The sequence below is a fragment of the Dermochelys coriacea genome, chromosome 10 (assembly GCF_009764565.3).
Source record: "Dermochelys coriacea isolate rDerCor1 chromosome 10, rDerCor1.pri.v4, whole genome shotgun sequence".
Taxonomy (NCBI): Eukaryota; Metazoa; Chordata; order Testudines; family Dermochelyidae; genus Dermochelys; species Dermochelys coriacea.
Genome location: NC_050077.1, coordinates 70,966,524 through 70,987,586, shown reverse-complemented (window position 1 = coordinate 70,987,586; position 21,063 = coordinate 70,966,524). Strand labels below are relative to the sequence as shown.

General features: G+C 53.9%; 1 protein-coding gene across 4 annotated transcripts; it reads right to left on the bottom strand.

Annotated features, from left to right (window-relative positions):
* Window positions 1-223: 223 nt before the first annotated feature.
* On the bottom strand, window positions 224-20,192 carry MFGE8 (milk fat globule EGF and factor V/VIII domain containing). 4 transcript variants are annotated; one of them, XM_038420267.2, is made up of 10 exons: window positions 19,618-20,015; window positions 14,979-15,104; window positions 13,467-13,592; window positions 12,162-12,275; window positions 11,088-11,269; window positions 10,183-10,338; window positions 8,689-8,833; window positions 5,455-5,639; window positions 3,520-3,675; window positions 224-3,086 (listed from the first exon to the last, which is right to left on the bottom strand). In XM_038420267.2, exons 1-10 carry the CDS (start codon window positions 19,688-19,690, stop codon window positions 2,943-2,945), a joined length of 1,407 nt encoding a protein of 468 aa, XP_038276195.1. In that variant the 5' UTR covers window positions 19,691-20,015; the 3' UTR covers window positions 224-2,942. The 4 variants fall into 4 exon arrangements, with proteins under 4 accessions (XP_038276195.1, XP_038276194.1, XP_038276197.1 ...); XM_038420266.2 differs by having other exon boundaries at window positions 5,455-5,657; window positions 19,618-19,885; XM_038420269.2 differs by lacking the exon at window positions 12,162-12,275 and having other exon boundaries at window positions 19,618-20,192.
* Between the last annotated feature and the right edge of the window lie 871 nt (window positions 20,193-21,063).

Genomic DNA, 21,063 nt, shown 5'->3' with positions numbered 1-21,063 from the left:
GGGAACATGAATCCCAGACCTCACACACATGGGGCATCCCCTATCCTCCAGGACCTTTTGCCCTTTGGCTCTTTCGAAGGAGACACAGGCTTGGGAAGTGCTGAAGGGAGTGATGCAGGGTGCAGCAGGAGAGGAAGAGGAGCAGGGCAGAATCCTGTTCCATGTTCAGCACTGCACCAGGCGAGACCCGAGTCAGAGACCCAAATAAGCAGGTGGACACTCATGAGTTTCAGCTGGTTTTAATATGGTCAGACACGCTTACAGGGTGTGCTGCCTTCCCATCCAAGACTCGCTCATGCCATCACTTACACCAAAGAATCCATTTCCCTCGCAAACGTACGTGAAGGTCCAGCTCTGCATCACGCTTTAAGTCAGATCCACACCAGAGACCCACACATCCCTGCCAATGGGGACTGATCCCAAATCTGGAGCCTCTGCTCAGCCAGGCTCCAAGCCGTGCCATGCTGTGAGGTCAGTGAGGGGCACGCCCTCTGGGGCAGTCGCTGTGCCTGTCTGTCCCCACTCTCACTCTTGTAGCGGGTAGCGTGCATGCATGGACCCAGTATTACCATCCTGAAGCACTCAAGTATCATGAGACAGGCCCCCTAAAATACAAGATTGGCTTAAAAATCCTGAGATTTAAAAAAGAATCAGTGTTTAGTTCTTCTGATTGTCCTTCTGGGTTTGGAGCATTTAATGGTCATGTTTTCAAGCTTTTCTTTGCAACCAATAGGACCAGAATCTACTTTTTGTTTTTCTCTTTAAATGAGAGCTGAGATTCTCCTGTAATCACCTGACCCCAGGAGCTGGGGCTTTGAGACAAGACCAAATATCATGAGACTCGCACTAAAATCAGGAGAACTGGTAACCCTGTGAACCAGAAGGCCAGGGGCAGGCACTCAGAACTGCATGTTGACAGGCTATGATGGGCACCAACCCCACTGAGGGCAACCTCTGCCCAATGATGGGGGAAGAGCTATGGACACCGCAGAGCCTGGTCCCCTCTTTCCCAGAATTAACATCCTGAGACTGTCTCATGGGAAAGCAAGGGGAGTTACTATGCAAGCTGAGCAGCCTAAATTGGAGGTGGCCAGACGCTTTGGCCAATCAGCAGCACGCGCACGCGCACACGCACACCCACACCCACACCAGATGCTCCAAGGACCCTGGAGTGCTGCGGCAGAAGTTTGGATCAGAACTAGCACAGAACGCCCTGAGTCCTCACCCCTGGTTCATTCATGGGTCATGCAACATGCCAGTCGCCTCTGTGCCAAGAATCGTATCATGGGTCTGCTAGGGAGTTCCCTGTATGTGAGCAGGGTTGGAGGAGGGTTTCAAAGCTCCGTACCACAAGCCCAGTTTGTTCTGTGTGCCACCCCTGCCTTGACTTGTCCTGAGATGATGGAATTGAGAAAACTTCGGAAACCGTGGCTGGAGAATCTCTAGGTTCTCCTTTAGCAGGGCACCATCATGGGACTCGGTACCGTGAAACACCGTGGATAAACTGCGTTTGCTGGGGCCATCCTTTTGGCCTACAGGAGGGTTTGGGCTGTGGACTTCACTGGGATGCACTACAATGGCTGGAGCCCAGGAACAGTGGCTACCTGAACAGGGGCATGGGGCTTCACTTCTCGGTGGCAGTGGGGGGATGAGAGCCTTGTGGTGACTGGCAGGTTGGCTGTGCTGTCCTGCATGAATTCCTGGCCAGGTGGGTGCTCAGAAGCAATGCTCATGGGACCAAAAGTGGGAATGCAGATAGCACTTGCCCTGTCCTTGTGCCTGCAGTGTTTGTGAGTAGCATGTGTACCAGTGTCCGCCCTGGGGCATTATGGGCAGGTGCTGGACATTGGGTCAGTCACTGCTGGCCACATTCCCAGCCCCCGCCCCCAGATTTTACAACAGAAATTACACGTCCCCCCTTTTTGCCCAGCTCCCCACTGGCAGGACAGATCTTCCCATGTGTGCCCTGCAGGAGCAGGGCAGTTTCTGCAGTGCAAAGCCTGTCTGAAAACGAGGCCCTGTGTGTACAGATTCCCAGCTGCCAGCTTCTCCCCGCACTGGAGCCCTGTGACTTCTGACTTGATCTATGTCCCCACCCCTTCTCATCACTCCCTTGACACTATGCTGAACCGAGAGAACCCACAGCAACATCGCTGCTGGGCAGCGACCTGCAAGGAGGGGGTGATTGGTGCACTCAGTAGCAACAGATTCTGCCCGAGGGCCCTTTTGAATCACTTTAGGAGCTAAAGAACTGGAAGCTCCCTCTCCCCTCGACACATGTAAGGGGGAAGCCAGCTATCTGCCTATGCTTGAGAGATAGAGGCCATGAATGGAGGGGCCTGCCCTGTCTCCAGGGCATCTCGCTCAAACACTCCCCTGAACACTGAAGGTGATGGGAGACAGACGAGCTCTTGATTGCTAAGGGCCCTTCAGTGGAAGCAGAGCTACAAGGGGGCGTAGTTTTCTGGATCTGATGGAGATTGCTAGGGCCTCTGTTTGCAGGGAGCCCCGTAAGGGCCTGGATGAGAAACACCTAGACCAACATGAGGGGCTCAGAGAGCAAGAGCCCCTCATCTGGGACGGCCCCCTAAAGTGCAGAGCTGCGGGCCCAGAGAGCTGCAGGGGCCTTTGCGTGTTAGTGCAAGTACGGTAGCCCCACCAATGCGGAGCTGTCACATGCTTTTCTAAAGCAAAGGCGAGGGGGACCCAGAGCCCTCCCATGAGATTTCTATCAGCTTCAGCTACAGTCATGCACTCACTGCCCCTCTCCAGCCCTCCCCACTGCCAGACCAGGAATCAGACACAGATGTCGTAGGGAAGCATGGGTGAGACACAGAGAGGGGGATGTTACAGCAGCAGGCATGCAGGGGAAAGGCCAGGAGTGGGAGGCAGGGGCAGGCGGCAGGCCAGTCCTTTCCTTCCACGCCGCCTTCCCTGGCAGATTACTCATCACAGCCCAGCAGCTCCATGCGCAGTGTGATGCGGTTGTGCCATGCCACGGGCAGGATGCGCACAAAGCGGGCGTAGAAGGGCACGTCAAACACGTTCTTCTTGTGAGAGGTGTTGTCATAGTTTCCTTGGAAGATCTGCAGAGGGAGGGGAGGAGGCATTAGAACGAGGAGCAGGTCCTGCCAGGGGGCAATGTCAGGTCGCAGGCATTGTGGGAGAGGACACACTACAGGATCACAGCCCTATGGGGAGCTGTGCAAGTGCCCTGCTGAGCAGTGACCTGCTTCCTCCCCTCCCCCCAATACACAGCAAGAATGGTCAGTATAAGGGTCCCACAACACCTACCCCATTAAACCCCAGGTACAGCTTCTCTTGTCCCTTGGCCTTCCTTGCTGATGACCTAAGTACTGTGGTATCACCAGCAGCTCTCTGGTTAGTGAGACCACTCCTCTGACCCTTTGTCATCACTGCTGCCATATGCTGTCTGGGCGCCATCTCATTCCAGCCCCTTTGGAAAGCTGGGATTTGTAGTTTCCCCCTGTGTTACCGAAGCCCCTTCCCGGCACCCACCTTGCTGCTGTTCGTCCTGTTGTCCTTATAAACGGTCCAGGATGTCCCATCATCACTGTAAGCCACTTTGTAGGCCGCCACATACTGAATGTGCCCAAAATCCCGAGCCCCTTGGGTGATGACACCGGTCACCTTCTTCTGAGTCAGCAGGTCAATCTGCCAGAGACACGGAGCTTTTTCAAAGGATGTCCGCTCGCTTTGCCCCCAAAGCGAGTCGGGTCACAAGTAAGCTGAGAGAGCCAGGAGCTGTGCAAGCCTCACCCATGCAGCTCCACTGATGGCCCTCAAGCCTGACAGCAGCCCCTCTGCTATTCCAGTCCTGGGCTCTGAATGTACACACTTCAGCTCTGTGCATTTTTGCTAAGTGAAGATCCATCAGTGCCTAGGAAGTCCACTGTATGCATCACATAGCCGACCTGGCAGACTGGGAACATGGGCAGATTCTGCCCCAACTCCAGCCCAGTGCATTGAGGGGGTGGAAAAGTACCCTGAGGAATTCCCCGTGCAGGGATGGCATAGAGCCAACACAGGCAACCCTACACTGCTGCCTGGTATATGGTGTGACGGGGGATGGCCAGAGGCAGGAGCTGGCAGCTCAGGATTAGGAGAGGCGGTGGCTAGGGCTCTTAGTGCTCCAGCTATTCTGGGCTGCAGAGCAGTCACGCAAGTCATGCAATGTGCATCAGGCCCCAGAGCAGCCCCAATTCAGGCAGACAAAGTTTCCTTTGCCTTCCCCCAGCCTGGGTGCGATTGCTGGTGCTGAGCCTCCTCACAGGTGGGAAGGGAACAAGGAGGGAGAGAACAAGGCTGGTGTGGAGACAGGCAGGAGCCAAAGGAGCAGCAGCCAGGTTACACAGAGTATGAGCCAGAGACACCCCAGCAAAGGGAGGAGCCAGTAAAGGGACCTGTCTGGGATGCTACAGCATTACAAGGAAGATCAGATAAAGGCAAATGCTGGGGAAAGGTTTGTTCTGGAGGGCCCTGCCTGGCTCCCAAGGGCAGGACTGACTGCTCAGCTCTCTAGAGACACTCTGGCTTGGAGGGATGGCATCTCGCTTTCCCTGCCCGAGCTGCACCCACAGAGGATTCTGAAATCACCTGAGAAAGGATCTGGGGTCTGGGGTAATGACAGAAAACCTGACAAGATTCCTGCACTGCAGGAGTCTCTGGCCCCTCCTCTAGCCCACCCCTGGACCAGCAACCAAACTGTAGGCAGACTTTGGAGTAACCACACTGGCTTTAGAAGGGGATGAGAGAGCTTCCTCTGTGGTTCACTCTGCTGGCTGGAAAAAACAGCACAGAGCAGGAAACTGAGGCCAAGTGGCAGCCAGTTCTGAGCTAGAGGGTCACGCATGTGGCAGAGAAGCTGAGCTAAGCTCCCATGGGCTGATCCATGCAGAATGGGGATGCCACAGGAGATAAGTGGTGGGGCTGACAAGGGTTTCTGCCGCCCACTCTAAGTAGCTTGCAGTCACTTATAGAAATGATTAGATCTAGGGGTGCAACAGGGACCCCTAGAAAATAGGGAGGGTGAGAATGGGAAGAGGGAAAGTTGCGGGGAGGGGAGTCCAAAGAGTCTATGAATCCCTGGTTGAGATTCCTTTGCCATCCCAGATGCACAGAGCACAGCCACTGCCTGTATTCTGCCCAGTATCCAAGCTCCCCTCCCTGGGACCTGGTAACCCCGAAAGCATCCTGCATCCAGCCCTTCACAATAGGAATACGTGGCTGCTCAGGTAGCTATAATGGACTATTAGCCCCATTTTACAGATGGAGATACTGAGGCCGAGAACTCAGGTGCCTTGCCCAAGGCCACAGAGTGAATCAGAATGAGTTTTGCTATTGGAGCTCATGTACTCCAAGGGCCTATGCTCACATCACCAGACTTCCCTACCTCCCTGCTGGGAGAGCCACTAAGGGGTGATGGAGACACACCTGCAGCCACTCAGATTGGTCGTTGTTGAGTGCAGTCCAGGCATTGGTCTTGCCTGTCTTATCCAGGCGGGCGTAATGTGGGTACCATGTGAAGCCATCGATGCCCCATGTCTTGTAAATGCTGGAGGCTGTGATCTGCCGGTCAGAGACCAGGCGGGATTTCATGCCCAGCGGCTCCGAACAACCTGCCATGTTGAAATACACTGTAACACAATGGTTTATAGACACAGTGAAAGGGAGGAGTCCAGCAGTATAGTCATCCCAAACAAAGACAGAGCAGGACCCAGGAATCCCAAACAGACACTGAGCAGGGTCCCAGGAATCCCTGATAAATACAGAACAGGGACACTAAAGATGCAAAGAGCAGAGACCACAAATGTAGAGACATAAAAAGCACTGAGCTGCAAGCACAGATCAGGAACCCCAACTATACACAAAGTTGGGACCTCAAAACTCCCTGTCCCTCTCGAGAAGGCAGTAGAGGTCATTGGATTGGGTGGGTTTACAATTTATTCCAGTTCTGTATTTTATCCTCTGCCTAACTGCCCCAGAGAGGCCCACTCACTGCGTGGCAGCACCCCCTACTGCAGGAGTGCTATCGGGACAGCATTGTCCGTACTGCCCCTCAGAAATGTGGCTGAAACCTGAGCCCCCATGCCCAGTCCTTTCCGAGGGCCACTCATCTCTAAGCACAGGACACAGCTCCCGGGCAATATGTGCAGAGTCCACTCTGGAGGCAGGGTCCCTTTTCCTTCTGGGCCCAGTAGAAATGCCCAGCCTAGAGAAGCCTCTTGAAAACCACCGACATAGGGAAGCAAACCCCAGGCTGGAGTGTGGAGGCTGCCTGAGGCCTTGCAAGCCCCCCCCAAATGGGGAAGGTGGAGCAGCGCCTAGGTCAGGGGTGGGCAAACTTTTTGGCCCAACGGCCACATCAGGATTGCAAAACTGTATGGAGGGCCGGGTAGGGAAGGTTGTGCCTCCCCAAACAGCCTGGCCCCCGCCCCCCCTATCTGCCCCCTCCCACTTCCTGCCCCCCTCAGAACTGCTGACCCATCTAACCCCCCTGCTCCTTGTCTCCTGACCACCCACTCCCGGGACCCCCATCCTTAACCACCCTCTGGGACCCCACCCCCTATTCAAGCCCCCTGCTCCCTGTGCCCTGACTGCCCCGCGCCCTATCCACACCACCGCTCCCTGACAGGCCCCCCGGGACTCCCACACCTATCCAACACCCCCTGTTCCCCATCCCCTGACACCCCCCCCCAGAACCTCCACCCCATCCAACCTCCCCCTGCTCCCTGTCCCCAACTGCCCCGACCCCATCCACACTCCCATCCCGAACCGCCCCCCTGGGACCCAACCCCCCCGCTCCCTGTCCCCTGACTGCCCCCCGGAACCGCTTGCCCCTTATCCAACCCCTCCGCTCCCCAACCATGCTGCTCAGAGCAGCAGAAGCTCGCAGCCTGGCCAGAGCCAGCCACACCACCGCGCTGCCCGGCAGTAGCGGCAGGCCAGAGCACTAGTGGCGTGGCACGCTGAGGCCGCGGGGGAGAGGGGACAGTGGGGGAGGGGCTAGCATCCCCAGCCGGGAGCTCAGAAGCTGGGCATGACGGTCCCGCGGGCCGTAGTTTGCCCACCTCTGGCCTAGCTGGATTGTACCACAGGCCAGTTCACCCTGTAACCTTGCAGCCAAGATGATGTGACCAGCCCTGCAATTCTCATTGATACCAGTGGGTGTCACCGTGGTCACTGATGCAGACAAAGAGAAGACTGACGTGCGGGGAAAGAAGGGATTGGAAAACCAAAACACAGACACTACTGGAATTAGACCTGAGCACCCAGTGCCAAAGTAGCTGGGGCCCAGACCTGCCAGCCGGCGTCTGGCCCCAGGGCCACGTCCAGCCCCCACCACAAGCGTTGGTCACTTTCCCTGAAAGGCTTCAGATGAACTCCAGATCCTGCGTCCATGTAGGCTAATTCCAACTGCTTGCCCTGGGTGTTCCCAGGGATTGGACCCCTGTTGCAGTATTCCTGCAGGGCTCTCTCGCCCAGGCTCCTCACCCCTCCCCATGAGGGACAGGGCCCTGGCAGAGTCCAGATCAGGAACCCAAGAGCACAAAACATAAGGTGAACTTAGAAGATTCATAGCACTAGAGACGGAGGCCTCTATCCCCCCGAGCCGTGGGCAGTGGCAGGGCAAGCTTAACTCCCCCCTCAACCCTGCTCTTGGGTCCCAGCCCTGACCATTCTCCCCTAAGGGGAGGCTGGTGTCCACGCCCCATTTGATCCTTGGCCTCTGCTGAAGGCCCCAGCTGATACGACGGACGCACCAATCCCACTAGCAATACACCAGGGCCACCAAACAGCCAGGCAGCAGGGGGTCGTTCCCAGCCTCCCTGACAGCACTGATTGGACAATTACAACGTTCAACATTTCAAGAGAATGGCAATCCTGGAGCAATCCAGAGACTCGGAACTGGGCCCATTTCGCCAACCACTGCCTCACACACATGTCATGTTAGGAATGCTGAGCTAGCGAGAGAGAAATCTGATTGGCTGAGCCTACTGCTAACTTACATTTTCTAGGGGACTTTGATCCTAAAGAATTTTGCAAACTCTACAGAAGTTGTTTCAGCCAGCAGGGAAATGATCTCAGCAGCTGTTGAACAGCCGCACTACTCAGGGGTTTGGGACTGAGTGCAGAAAGATCCTAATTGAGACTGCCTGGGAAGGATTTAGGGAGTAGAATGTCATTATCTAGGATGTGATTTGGCTGAGACCCTGGAGTTAACACCCCTATTCTCACGAAAAGAGCCAACGGATCTTTCACAACTAAGGATGATCAGGTCTCATCAGAAAGGCAACACCTCCAGCAGCACAAAATCCCATAGCACTGCACTGGGATCAGTAATGACTCCGAGGTGACAGCACCCCCCCCCACCAAGTCACCCGTACCACTCCCCTGCAACACACTGCCTTCTAGTGCCACAGTGAGACACTAAGGTTAGCACTGACAGAGGGAAGAACACCCCCCTACTGAATCTCAACAAGGTTCCTACATCCGAGGTATCTTTAGAGGTCACCCATCCAAGCACTGACCCGGCCCAACATGTGTGATCTGATGAAATCACAGCTCGTGCCTTGGACATGCACATCCACCTCAGAGATCCAGCAGACAGGGGTGTGAGTGCTCTGGAGCAGTACACCATATTCTTGGCCCAGAGCAGACATTTACCATTCAATTCGCAGCCCACCAGCTCAAAGCGCAGCGTGCAGGCCCTGTGACACATCATGGGGTAGATGCGGATGTACTGGGCTGTGATCGGAGGATTGAACATGTTGGACTGCATACCATCATTATTCGTGTTCCCCAGGAAAACCTGCAAGGGCACAGACCAAGATGAGAGAGTGTTTAGTGGCCAGGAATGGGGTCCAATATCAAGTCCTCATCCCTTCTCTACCCCGTACCCTTGTCCATAGTAATCCCTGACCCAGTGATCTGATTTTTATCTTGTAGACTCAATAACAAAAGCCACGTGACAGAACAACTCACCACCAACACTGAAGAATGCCTTGGACTCAGTGTTGCCAAACCACAATGTTACAAGATCATGAGTCAAGCTCCCAAAAATCATGAGATTGGCTTAAAAATCATGAGATTGTTTTAAAACAGAATGTTTGATTTTTTTTCCCCCACTTGTCTTGTGTGTGTGTGTGTGTGTGTGTGTTTGTTTTTACTCTTTAGAATACACTGGGGTCACATTTACATGCTTTTCTCTGCAACCATGAGGGTTAAAATTATTATTATTATTATTATTATTTTTATGATGAAGGCTGAGATTCTCATATAGTTACAGGATCACAGCAGCTGGGGTTTTAAGAAATACACCAATTATCACAAGATGTGTAATAAAATCCTGAGAGTTGGTAACACAGCTGTCAATTAGTAGGTCAGCTTATACATCAGGTAACTTCCAGGGAAGTAGACAGTGCTATTGGTTCTGTAAATATATACATATACAGTATTGTACACTGTAGCATATAGTAGAAACACTTGATTTATTTGTTACCCGTTCACCCCCTCTAGCAAATTGTTCGAAGATCAGTCTTGCTTCCCACAAACGTATCTGCTGTCAAGACTAGGTCTGATGGGGCTGAACAAATCATTGACATCTGTAGGGAGTTTATGTACTCTTCACTTTGGCTGTTTACTCATCTCTATCGACTCTTCTTGTTGTGTGGCTGGTCACCCAAGAAACATGGCATTGGGCCTGCTCCCTGATAGGCTGACAAACATTTTAAACAGGAGATGTACTACCCAGAAGCTTGTGAATCAGGGCAAAGCAAACTTGGGGCGTTAGTCACAAATCAGGGATTTTCTGAATGTTGACTAGTTGCTGTGCTCTGTCTAGGCAGCTGTTGTGTGTGTGTATATAATCATTTATATTATTATGAAACCGCTGGTATTTATTGTTCTCAATACCTTTCTGAGAACCCCCCGATCCTGTTTGCAACCCCTGCAATGACACAGCATCTCCTCTGAGCAGACACGACCCCCACAAAGTGACACAAGGCCCCCGCCAGTGCCATAATTTCACAGTAGTAACCCGCCCATGTGCCAACACCCCCAGTGCATCGATCTCCTCGCCCCACGCTGACACAGCCCCATCCCCCATCCCCGTTTCCCCCCCATGCGTGGAGGCAGCAGGCCCATTACTGCAGTACCCACCTTGTCTCGATCCTGGTTCTCGTCCCTGCAGAACACAAACACACGCCCGTCCAGGCTGTGCGCTACTTTGAAGGAGTGGACATACTCCGCCCAGCCCGCACGGCGGGCACCCTGCGTGATGATCCCTGTCAGCCGCATCTTCCTCAGCAGGTTTGCCTGTGGCATGAAGAGGGTTACTGGGATGGGGTGGGGAACATACTACAGAGCCTAACACAGAGTATGGTCCATGCTATGCCCCTGCCATCCCAGGTCTCCCATAGAGTATTAGTCTATGTGACCTGCAGCCCAGCTGGACTCCTGGGAACCAACTCAGCCTCAGCACCCTTGAAAGGGGCTGTCCTGCGGTGGGTGCTCTGTCCATCTGCAGGCTGCCCCATTATTCCCATGCTAGAACTCCCCATCCCCACAGCCTCACACCGTGATCCCAGTCCCCTGATCAAGGAGAGAAGGATGCCCATCTGTACCACCAGAGAGCATTGCTGCAGAGCAACGCAAGGTGTTTCCTGAGTGCCTCCTCCCAGGACATTGAGCATCCTGCAACAAGAAGTACCAGCTGCCCCCAAAGGGATGCTGCCCTGGGACACCCCCTTTTTATAGTCATGTTAACATTAGGAGGCTTCCCATCTGAAACCGCTCCTTCTCCAAGGTGGAGATTTCACCAGGGAATAGGACCAGTGTGTTCACATTCCCATTGGCCGACAGAATTCAGAGCAGTCCCCAAGTCCCAGCCCTGGAGCATGGGGAAGCGCTGGTAGGAACTGCCACATGAGAACAAACCAGTGTTCCAACAAGCCCAGCATCCCACCTCCAGCACTGGCCAGTGCTTGGTGCTTCAGAGGAACCTGTTCTGCAATGAGCTCATGACCCACCCAAGGGAAAGTTTGTGTGTTCCAGCTGGCTGGTACCTGAATCCAGGGGCTCTTGTCATAATTGCTGGAGGTCCAGGCATTGACAATTCCGTTGTTGTTGAGCCGGGCCAGCTCGGGACCCCAGCGCTGCAGGCCTAGGAACCCATAGTACACAGATGAGGCCGAGAGCTGGGCATCTGCAATGGCCCTTCCCTCCATGCCCAGCAAAACAGCACAGCCTGGAGCAGGGGAAGGGGAAACAGGGAAAGAAAAGGGAGGGAGATTGGGAATGAAAAGGAAGAGGGGCAGGTCATCGGTAAAAGAAGAGCAAGAACAGAGAGGAAGAGGAGAAGAAGAGAGAAAGAAAACGTGACACTGACCATCACATTCCTGGTTCTCTGGAGACACCTCTTGTCTCATGGGTATGAAATGGAAACTAGACCAGAGCAAGGACCTTCATTGCCCACTTGGGGCACTGGTTTGGGGGTCTCATTAAAATGAGAAGGTGGCTGGTTCTTCCTGTTCCCCAGCCGCATCTGGTTTCACCCTCACCCCTCCCCAGAGCTATGCCCTCTGCACTTCCGGAACCAAGATTGTTCAGGACCAGTTGGTCAGCAACTGTCTTGAACGCTCTCAGAAAAGAAGATGTCCAGGTGTGTGCAGAGCTCTCCAGGCAGCTTTTCACTACCATCACAGGCCTGGACAGCCTGAAGAGGGAACGCTCCTTGTATGAACCTCCCTTCTCCATTATCCAGCCACCATGGCTGTCCCACTACAGCAACAAGATGTAAGCAGATCCGAAAAGGGGAATTCTGTGATGTGTTACGATCCAGTCTCTGGGACTATCCCAGAGTCATGAGATGTGAGAAGAGCAGGAGAGCCTCCACAGGGGACTCAGTGCTCTCTCTGGGTTGCCTCCTCCAGCAATAATTTCATTAGCACTGGGCTTTCCAGTGTCATGGGGCTAATGGACAAGAATGGAGCTGGCTTCAAAAGCCACCGACCTCCGTTTTTCCTAACGCCAACCAACAAGGCCTCCTTTGTGCTTGCTGGTACTGCTGAAAGCAGAGAGGGGCAACAGGAAGTTGGGGGGGCAGGGTCTGTAGCTGCCTGTCACAGTCAGGGACTTACGGACATGGCAGGTCTTCCCCAAGAATGGAGAGGGACATTTGCAGGCATAGTCACCGTTCTGTTCTAGGCAGGTGCCTCCATTTTTGCATGGCTGTGAGGAGCACTCGTTCACGTCTAGGGGAGACAGGAGCAAAGAAGATGAGAAAGAGCCTCTGGCCCCCAGCCTCAAACCCAGCACCACATGGTGGGATGGGGAGTCCCATTACTTACGCAGAGAGTTATCAGCAGGCAGCTGCTCTGACAAGCTAAGTGAGGGCTTTAATCCAAACTGCATTCATACCAGCCCTCGGATGACTGCCAAGCTGCTTGTAGTGGTGGAGGGTCTAGCTGAGATGCCCAGCTATGCCACTGTGGGAGGGAGCCTCTCCTACTGGAGTGGACTGGGCTTAGAGGCACTGGTTCTTCTATGCATCTGTGTGAAACTGTGGGGAGGGTCCCACTCTACACTGCAGATGATGCACAAATTCCCCTCTGGAGCAGGCAGAGCCCCAGGTGTCCTAAAAGCAGAACTGCCATTGACCAGGCTATGGTTAAGATGCAGAGGCCAGACATACCCATTGCACTGCCTTCTCCCTCAGTATCTTTATCATTTCTATAGTTCTCTCAGTGCACTCAATGCTGAACCCTGCAACCCACCTGGTGCCAGCCCCTGCATCCACCTGGCTCTGGTCCGACATTGTACCAACCACCAGGCCCTGCATCCGACTAAGAGTTGGCAATCGCATCCTACCGTACCTCCGCCTCTCCACATCCCACCCAACACCAGTCCCTGCATCTCACTTGGAGCTGGACTCCTTATCCTAAGTGGCACCAGCTCCCACACCCCACCTCATGCTGGTCCCTAGGGCTCCCATCCCACTCCAGCTCCTAGATTTCCAGGGGTGGCTCCAGGACCAGCGATCCAGAGTAGATCTGACAGCTGGGCTGTTGCAGAATGGATGGAATCACATAACCCCTGCCAGTGGGCACCAGAGCCAGCAAGTCAGTTCAGAGGTATGTGAGCGGGAAGTCATCATGCAAGGCTGCCCAGTGCATTGCCAGCAGCTCAGGGTTAGAAACATCTGATGCCTTGGTGAAAACAAACTCAGTGGGGTATTTTGCCGGATTAGTCACTTACACATACTCCAACAATATCTGAACGGTAACGGGGGTACATACACAAACACAATCTACCACATGGACACCTGGTCTCCATGCTCCTCTCCCACCTTGGCAGCTCCTCCTGCAGGGAGGTCTTTTGTCATGTCCCCATCTCCCCCAGAGCCAGTGCGTGGTGCCACCCTTGCAGAAGCAACCCATACTCACTCTTTTGGCAGTGGGTGCCTGCATACCCCGCAGGGCACTTGCAGACATATTCCATAAAGACATCACCCCGGTTGGGCACCAGCTGGCACTTGCCATTGTTGTGACAGGGATTAGGGTGGCAGGGGCCTGGGGAAGGAAACAGAGGAAGCAAACAGTTGTCAGTGGGAACAGGGAAAGGAAGAATCCACACGGTTCCAGGGGTGCAGGGCTTTGGTACAAGCATGCCCGTTACTGTGACTTGGTGACCTTGTAGGCCAAAAGTCTAATGGGAAGAAATTGTCTCAAGTAGAATTGTACTCCATTTTGCTAGCTTTGAATTAGTAAGAAGAAATCATAGCCTTGAATTAGTAAATTGTTCTGAGTTTATTCTTTGCTGATTGTGTTAACATTCGCTCTTAGAAGGATAGAAGTTTTATGGCCATAATAGCTTTATTTAGGGTTTGGTGTGAGTGAAGAATGTATGGTGATTAACTGAGACAGGACAGCTGGGCCAGACGGTGGAGAGGAGAGTGGAGGAGTCAAGAGGCACCAACTTTATTATCAATCACCCGGATGGCAGATTGATGACCCTAAAGCAAAGGCATACACACCAAGGACAAGATAAGGAGTTGAGCCAAAGGGACAGATAAGAAACAGCTGCGGATCCTCCCCGGGAACAATTCAAAATAATGCTAAACAGAGCAACCTTGAATACCTCGTGATTGACAGCTCCAGTATGGCACAGCAAGGTCCATAGACTTGAATGGGAACTTATCACTATAAAAGAAGGGTGTGTTCCCCCTCTCTCATGTGCGATTTCAGCTGGCCATTGGAACGGACCGAACAACACTAAGGACTAGTAACTATAAGATCCAGCTGCAGAACCTTGTGTGTGTGTGTAAGCATATGCCGATTTCAATGCTTAAATTGTACACTCAATAACACAGAATATTGCCTTAGCTCCTTTTAAAAGATTCTATGTGCTTCTTACAAGCATAACAACCCCAAGTCATGCATGGATCTGACATAACAGCATTTGGCTCTGGGTTAGTGCTCCTGAAATGTGTGTGAATCTGGTACAAGCCTGGTTGTCTCAGTGTTTGAAACTGGGACCTTCAGCTCCATAACAGAGACCTCTACCACTCCATTGCCAGGTAGAAGTAGTATGATGTTATCCTGCAGCAGACCAATCACTAGAGAAAGGTATGACACATACTTTGACAGTCTGTTAGTTATTTCCCCATGAGAAGAAGCTCATCCTAAGAGTCTAAGATCTACTCATGTTCATGTCCTTGTTATAGGCACCAGTTTTAGAACACCACCCTGTACAAATCATCGGCAGGGTTGGAACTTGGAAGCAGCCAATGGACAGGGTCATGACATGGGAACTTCGCTACATGCTAGTGCCCCCAGGGCACACATGGATCCAGCAGATCCACACACTTTGCTGTGTTATTGTTGATGCATCACAATCACATACACATGAGATTCTAGTCTCAGAGCGTCTGGACCCGCCTCTCACATGGGCTGTACCTTTCTCCGTGTCATTGCAGTCAATCCCAGTGAAACCTTCAGGGCAGATACAGAAGAATGGAGTCTCATTGCTACCAGTCAGGCAAGTACCCCCGTTCTCACAGTGGTTCACATCACAGAAATCACCTGTAACCAAGGCCACAAGTCATTACAAACACTAACTGCCACGGAAACCACACATGAGCCAGCTACAGATCCAGGTCTTTGACTGAAATCTGATCTTGCAGGAAAATTCAAATGCAGATATCCTGCCTTTACAGAGCTCATCCATGTTACTTTGGGTGCAGCAGAGTCTGAAGTGCAGTGGCACAGCTGTGTATGGGGGGTCCCAGGCTGAGTTCATACACAGTGCTGCAGGGCAGGATTGAGACGCACTGGCAGAGCTATGTATGGGGTTCCAGGACTGGAAGAGCAGTCAGTACAGAGGGGCACCGGCAGAGCTGGGAGGAGGAAACTTGCCCAGCTCCCACCCTCACAGTGTCCATGGTACCAACCTACATTCTCGGTGCAATTCCACAGCGTCTGCCCCGGAGACCAAAGTCCCTCATAAGTCCCCCAAGGAGTTTCCAACTCTCCTCTTGTGCCTGAATGTCTCACCCTCCTCCAGCACTGCAGGGTAATGCCCAAGGTGAGGCATGCTAGGAGCAGGAAGTCGTGGGAGGCGCAGGGAGAGGGGAACTATCAGTGCCCACTGTTCTGCAACTGGGCCTTTGCTTTGTCTCCAGTTGCCCTAGTGAGCCACCAACACCAATCTTTCTAGCACATCACCCTACAGTGAGCCACCAAGGAGCTGCTGACACCAATCTTCCCTGCACATCACCCCACATCTTGCCGTTTGACAGTGATAGTCCCCCATCTCCCATGTCCTTCCCCCTCCCCACCTTGACCATCCTGCACTGCGGGCCAGAGCAGCTGATTCCTCCGTCTGTGCCCCACGGCTTTGTCCCTAGGCAATCTGTTTTCCATCACACCGATCTCACTCTTCAGGGAACTTCCCTATTATTCAGCCTAAATGTGCTTTGCTCCAACCCATTCCTCCTAGTTAACTGGGCCAGGGGAGGCTGTGAAATGACCACAGACTTCCTGGGAAGAAGGGGTAGACTATGGATACACAGAGCCAACATTGCCCTCCTTGGGGAGTAAGTGGAGGAGCGAATGTTCCTCCTTCCACCCCCTAGACCTGTATCCCAGCAGTGCAGGGAGCAGAGCAGAGTGGGGCGACTGAATAGGGCACCAGATGCCCTCACCCCAGGAATCAGATGGGCCAAGTGTCTGATATTTCAGTTAAGATGGTTTATATTTGTGAAAGACTGAAAAACCAGCATCTCCTAAGGAACAAACACTCTGGAAGCCCAGGAGCCAGGCTGAGTGGAGCAGAGGGGGATACAGGCCAGCAGCCTATCATTGCCTGGAGACAGGGCCAGCTGCTGCTCCAAACAGCAAGTGAGCACAAGCCGGGTCAGCTCCCAAGGCGGCTCAGACCTATCCCAAGAAAATGCATCTTACCCAGAGGGCACTTCCTGTCTGTGTCCATTTCCTGGGTGCAGGGGGAGGCCCCCAGGGTCCATCAGGGCATCTGCCCCAAGGAGTGCCCAGGAGAAGTCTTCCCACCTGCTTCCACATGTTCCCCACCTGTTGATGGCTCTGTGCAGCAGACCAGCCTTTGCCTAGGACCGCACTCTGTGAGATACTCCCCTGGAGATGGAAAATCTCCATTCCTAGGACAGGCATAACAATTGTATTCCCACACAATACAGGGAAAACTCCTCCTGCCCCATCCCTGTCAGCCAGTGAGGCTTCAGCACCCTCAGTAGGGACAAGAGGGGGAACTCCTCTATAGCCATTCGTGCCGGTCAAGAAGCCAATCATGAAAGTGGTTTTGGCTGTGCCCGGAAGCTGGGCTGCAACCCACCAGTTCATTTCACATAGCGGGGTCTGGGGGGACTGCCAAACAGCTGGCTGGCAACTGGGTATAACTTCTAGAGCCCTCCATGCCGACCTGGGCGGATTCAAATGGGTGACCCGCGGGTGAAAGGTTGCGTCTCTCATTAGCAAGCACTGGGGCAGCTTGTCTCCTGACACCAAGCTTCTCTCTGCCACATCGGCTCATGCTGCAGGCGTTAGATCAAGGGTTTAGCTCAGGTGGAGACCCCCGGGACAGCCTCCCCTCACACACACACTACCTGTGTGGGTACTTAATGAGCTGGGAGCTCACTGCCCAGAGCTGCACTGAACAGCACGGCTCTCATTAGCCTAAGCCACTGCTCAGGGAGTTATTACTAATTAGTCTTTTAATAGCAAGGCTCCTCAGAACTAATCCCACATCCCAACCCTCCACATTCACAGGGTGTGCTCATGGCAGATGGAGCAGGCCGGCCAGTGTTTACTGGAGGCTTCAGAAAAGCTGCTGCTGCTCCTTTAGCCCAGCCTGAGAAAGTGGAAGAGCTTGGGCACCAGGTCAAATTTATGCCTGTGATGCCCAGCCTGGCTCTGCATGACCTCATCTTCCATCAATGCACTGCCATGAGCTACAGCAGAAGATGAGGAGGAGGGAGATGCTGAAGGGCCACTGGGGAGTGGAGATGTCTTTGCCCATTTCATTCTTCAAGGAGTGAGGCTATTTACCTGCCCCATGCTCCTCAAGTCTCCTGGGCAATCAGAAACTCAGTATCAAGGATCCTTATAGGCAGTTGGCCAAGGCTTTACACACAGCGCTGGGTCTGCAGAGAGGTACTGGCTGCTTACAGAGACACAAGGGTGACAAGTGTGTGTCCCCCAAGCATCTGCTGTGCCAGCTGCCTCCACTACAGGAGCATCTGGTTCACACTGGGGCCAGGACACAGCCAGGCAGAGGAGACTAGGTAGAGGAGAAGGGGCTGGAAAAGCCACTCTACCGCATTCCTCTCCAGGGCAGAATGGGCCCCAATAGGCTATGCACATTTTAAATATCGCAAGTAACTGAGCTTCCCCCTCCCTTTGGGGATGACTCCTTGTCCTCTCTCCAGCAGGTCTCATTGGCCACACTCCACTGTCAGCAGGCGTGGGAAGGGCTACATTTTCAAAAGCCACCAGTGATTTGGGGTGCCTCAGTGTCTGGGACAGCTGGAGCCCGATTTTCAGAGCCATGCAGCATCTCCCACTCCCCACTGCCTTTGACTGGAGCTGTGAGTGCCCTGAGAATCGGGCCCCAACTGTCCCACATTGGGCTCCCAACTGAGACACCCAAAATCACCAGCCACCTTTGGAAATGTTTGCTTATGTGGCTCCAAGAACTGGCAGGGAGGCAAAAATAATGTCCTGTGAGGCTCTGGGCTCCATATCCAAGCCCCTCTGGGCTGAAGGAGGGGTCAGGGGAAAATGGGTGCCCCTCCCAACCAAAACTGCATGCCCTCCACTGCCCCTGTGCCAGCCTCGGTCCCTCACTGCCCCAGGGCCCAAGCTCCAGCAAGTGCCCCCTGTCTTTTCCCTCTACTCCCAGTGTTTCATCCAATATCCTCAGGTTTCAGAGTAGCAGCCGTGTTAGTCTGTATTCGCAAAAAGAAAAGGAGTACTTGTGGCATCTTAGAGACTAACAAATTTATTAGAGCATAAGCTTTCGTGAGTTACAGCTCACTTCATCAATGCATCCAAATGCATCCGATGAAGTGAGCTGTAACTCACGAAAACTTATGCTCTAATAAATGTGTTAGTCTCTAAGGTGCCACAAGTACTCCTTTTCCTTTTATCCCATATCCTTGTCCCTTACCTCCGCCTGTTATCCACACAGTCCACCCTCTCAGCTCTTTACCCCATCCCTACCTCCAACCCCACCAGTACAGCTTCTTCACCACCTCCCTGCCTCCCTTGGCCAGCCCTGCGCTCACCGCATGCCCATTCCTCCTTTCCCAGCTAAGGGCTGTACAAAGAAGGAAGGGTGTTTTGTTATATAGGAGGGAAGTGTTATCTAATAGTTAGAGCGGGGGGGGGGGGGAGTCTGTCAGCCAGAACTCCTGGGATCTCTTCCCAGCTCTGGGGGAGAAGACTGGGGCCTGGGATGTCAGTCAGGACTATTGGCTTGTGTAGCCAGTGGCTAGGAGCCGGGAGCCCACCCTCCTAGGTTCTATTTACAGCCGCCGGGTGAGAGTCCTGAGCTGTACCCACAGCCTCCCCCTCCTTCTGTGCCTCGCCTCCCCCCTCTGTAAAACGGGGGCAGCGATCCTGACTCCCGGGGGTGGGCTGCGAGGATTTGTGCACTCAGGCCAGCGAAGCACTACTGAGCAAAGAGCGAGGTGGTAGTGAGGTCTGATTGCGGAAATGCTGAGCGTTCGCCGTACAGCGCCGTACCCCTCCTGCGGTCACCCCAGGGGCCCATTCTCCCACCTCTCAACATCAGCCAGAACCGGAAGGGGATTAAGCTTGGCCCGCTCCACCCCCACACCTGAGGATCCCCGACTTTGATCTGCAGCGGCACGCGGAGAGTGACAAGCGGGCCAGGCTGGCCACGCCCCCGCCCTTGCACCCCAGATTTTCAGCCCGGGGAGGGCGAGACCCCCGGGAGACCCTGAAGCAGGACAGACAGTGGGAGGCGGGCGAGGCCAATGACCCAGACCATGGGAGCCCCCAGTACAGAAGTCAAACTCCGCCTCTGATCCAAACTCACCCGCCACAGCTAAAACCAGCGAGACAGCGAGGATGGCACCGAACAGCGTCGGCCAAGGGCTCGATGCCTTCATCTCCCCCGCTTCGGCCTCCGGCTCGCCACCCCGGCTCTACGCGGCTCCCTGGCCCGTCCGGCTGGACTCGCTCCTCAAGTCTGTGTGTGTCCCGGCTTCTCCTCCGGCGGGATTAGAGTCAGCGAGTGAGTCAGACGGGCGCCCTCCCCGCCCAGGCTGAGCCTGCGGCGCACACCCAGCCCCACGTGCTCCCGCGGCCTGGCCAATGACGCGCGGCACCCACCCCAACCAGCAGCGGCGAGCCGGCCCCGGAGCCGGGCGGATGGGTGTGCAGGGGACGGGCCCGCGCCCCACGGCCCACGCCTGGGGCCATGCACTCGGAGGCAACGCGGATCGCATGGAAACGCCCTTCAGAGGGAAGCGGAGTGAGAGGGCCTCGCTCTTTGGATGCGGGGCAAGGAGCAAAACGCAAGCCTGGTGCCAAGGCGTTGTGCAAGAGACATCACGGCATGTGCCCTCACCAGGGCTTAATGCGTGCCAGGGCTGAGCCCTGGCTCCTGTCGGCTTGGCAGTCCATAGCCCCAGCACCTCTGAGCTTGCCGCATCAGTTATGAATGTAAAAAAAAAAAAAAAAAGATTTGAGCCCCAACACTTCTTTCATGACAAATTAAGCATTGGCCCTCACTCCGGGCATCTCACTCCTGCTCGGCAATATTGCCTGCTATTCCAATCCTGGGCTTTACACACAGCCCTGCCGGTGCCCCTCCGGCCTGACCCGCAGCACCCTACTGTTCAAATCTGGGCTCTGTCCATGCAGTTCATTCCTGACATGCAGCCCCAAGCATTTGTGGAAACTGCACCAAGCTTGAAGCGTTGTCAGCTGAATCCTGTGGGGTGGGTGCATCTCTTTGTTCTGTGTTTGTCCCGTGCCTACCACAGAAGGCTGGACCCTCTAGGCACTGCTGCAACGCAATAATAAGCAAACAGGCCTTGGGTTAAGCTGGGCACTTGCCAATGTTTTTTTAGTTCCTAACTGCTGCTCGTTATAGTGCAAGGGGAAAAGTACATTGGCTTGCACAGTCCTAGATTTAATTAGCCAACATGCATCATCATCATCCTCCATAAACAGACTGCTAAGGACCCTTGTGCCAGTCAGAGTGACCAAGGTTGAAGGCGTTGTACCAGGCATCGTGTAGTGAAGTTCCCTGATCTGGCTCGGTTCTGTGGACCCACACATCTCTGGGGCAGCCCCAGGTAGGGCAGGGCATGTACCCCTTCGCATGTCTATGGGGAGTTTGAAAGCACAGTGCACTGAGGTGTTTTTGTCCATCGTCATGATGTGGCCAAAGAGCATGCAACACTGCTTTCATATATAATGAGGGAGTAAAGGAAGGCCAGATCTTTGGGAGACTGTGACATTCACACAAAGCCAA

Excerpts from the sequence above, each read along its gene's own strand:
- MFGE8 (XM_038420266.2), bottom strand. The coding sequence starts at position 19,690 with ATGAAGGCATCGAGCCCTTGGCCGACGCTGTTCGGTGCCATCCTCGCT. Across the intron at positions 12,276-13,466 it reads AGGCACCCACTGCCAAAAGA|ACGTGAACGAGTGCTCCTCA; the intron begins GTGAGTATGGGT and ends TGTCTCCCCTAG. Across the intron at positions 3,087-3,519 it reads ACAGGACGAACAGCAGCAAG|ATCTTCCAAGGAAACTATGA; the intron begins GTGGGTGCCGGG and ends CTCCCTCTGCAG.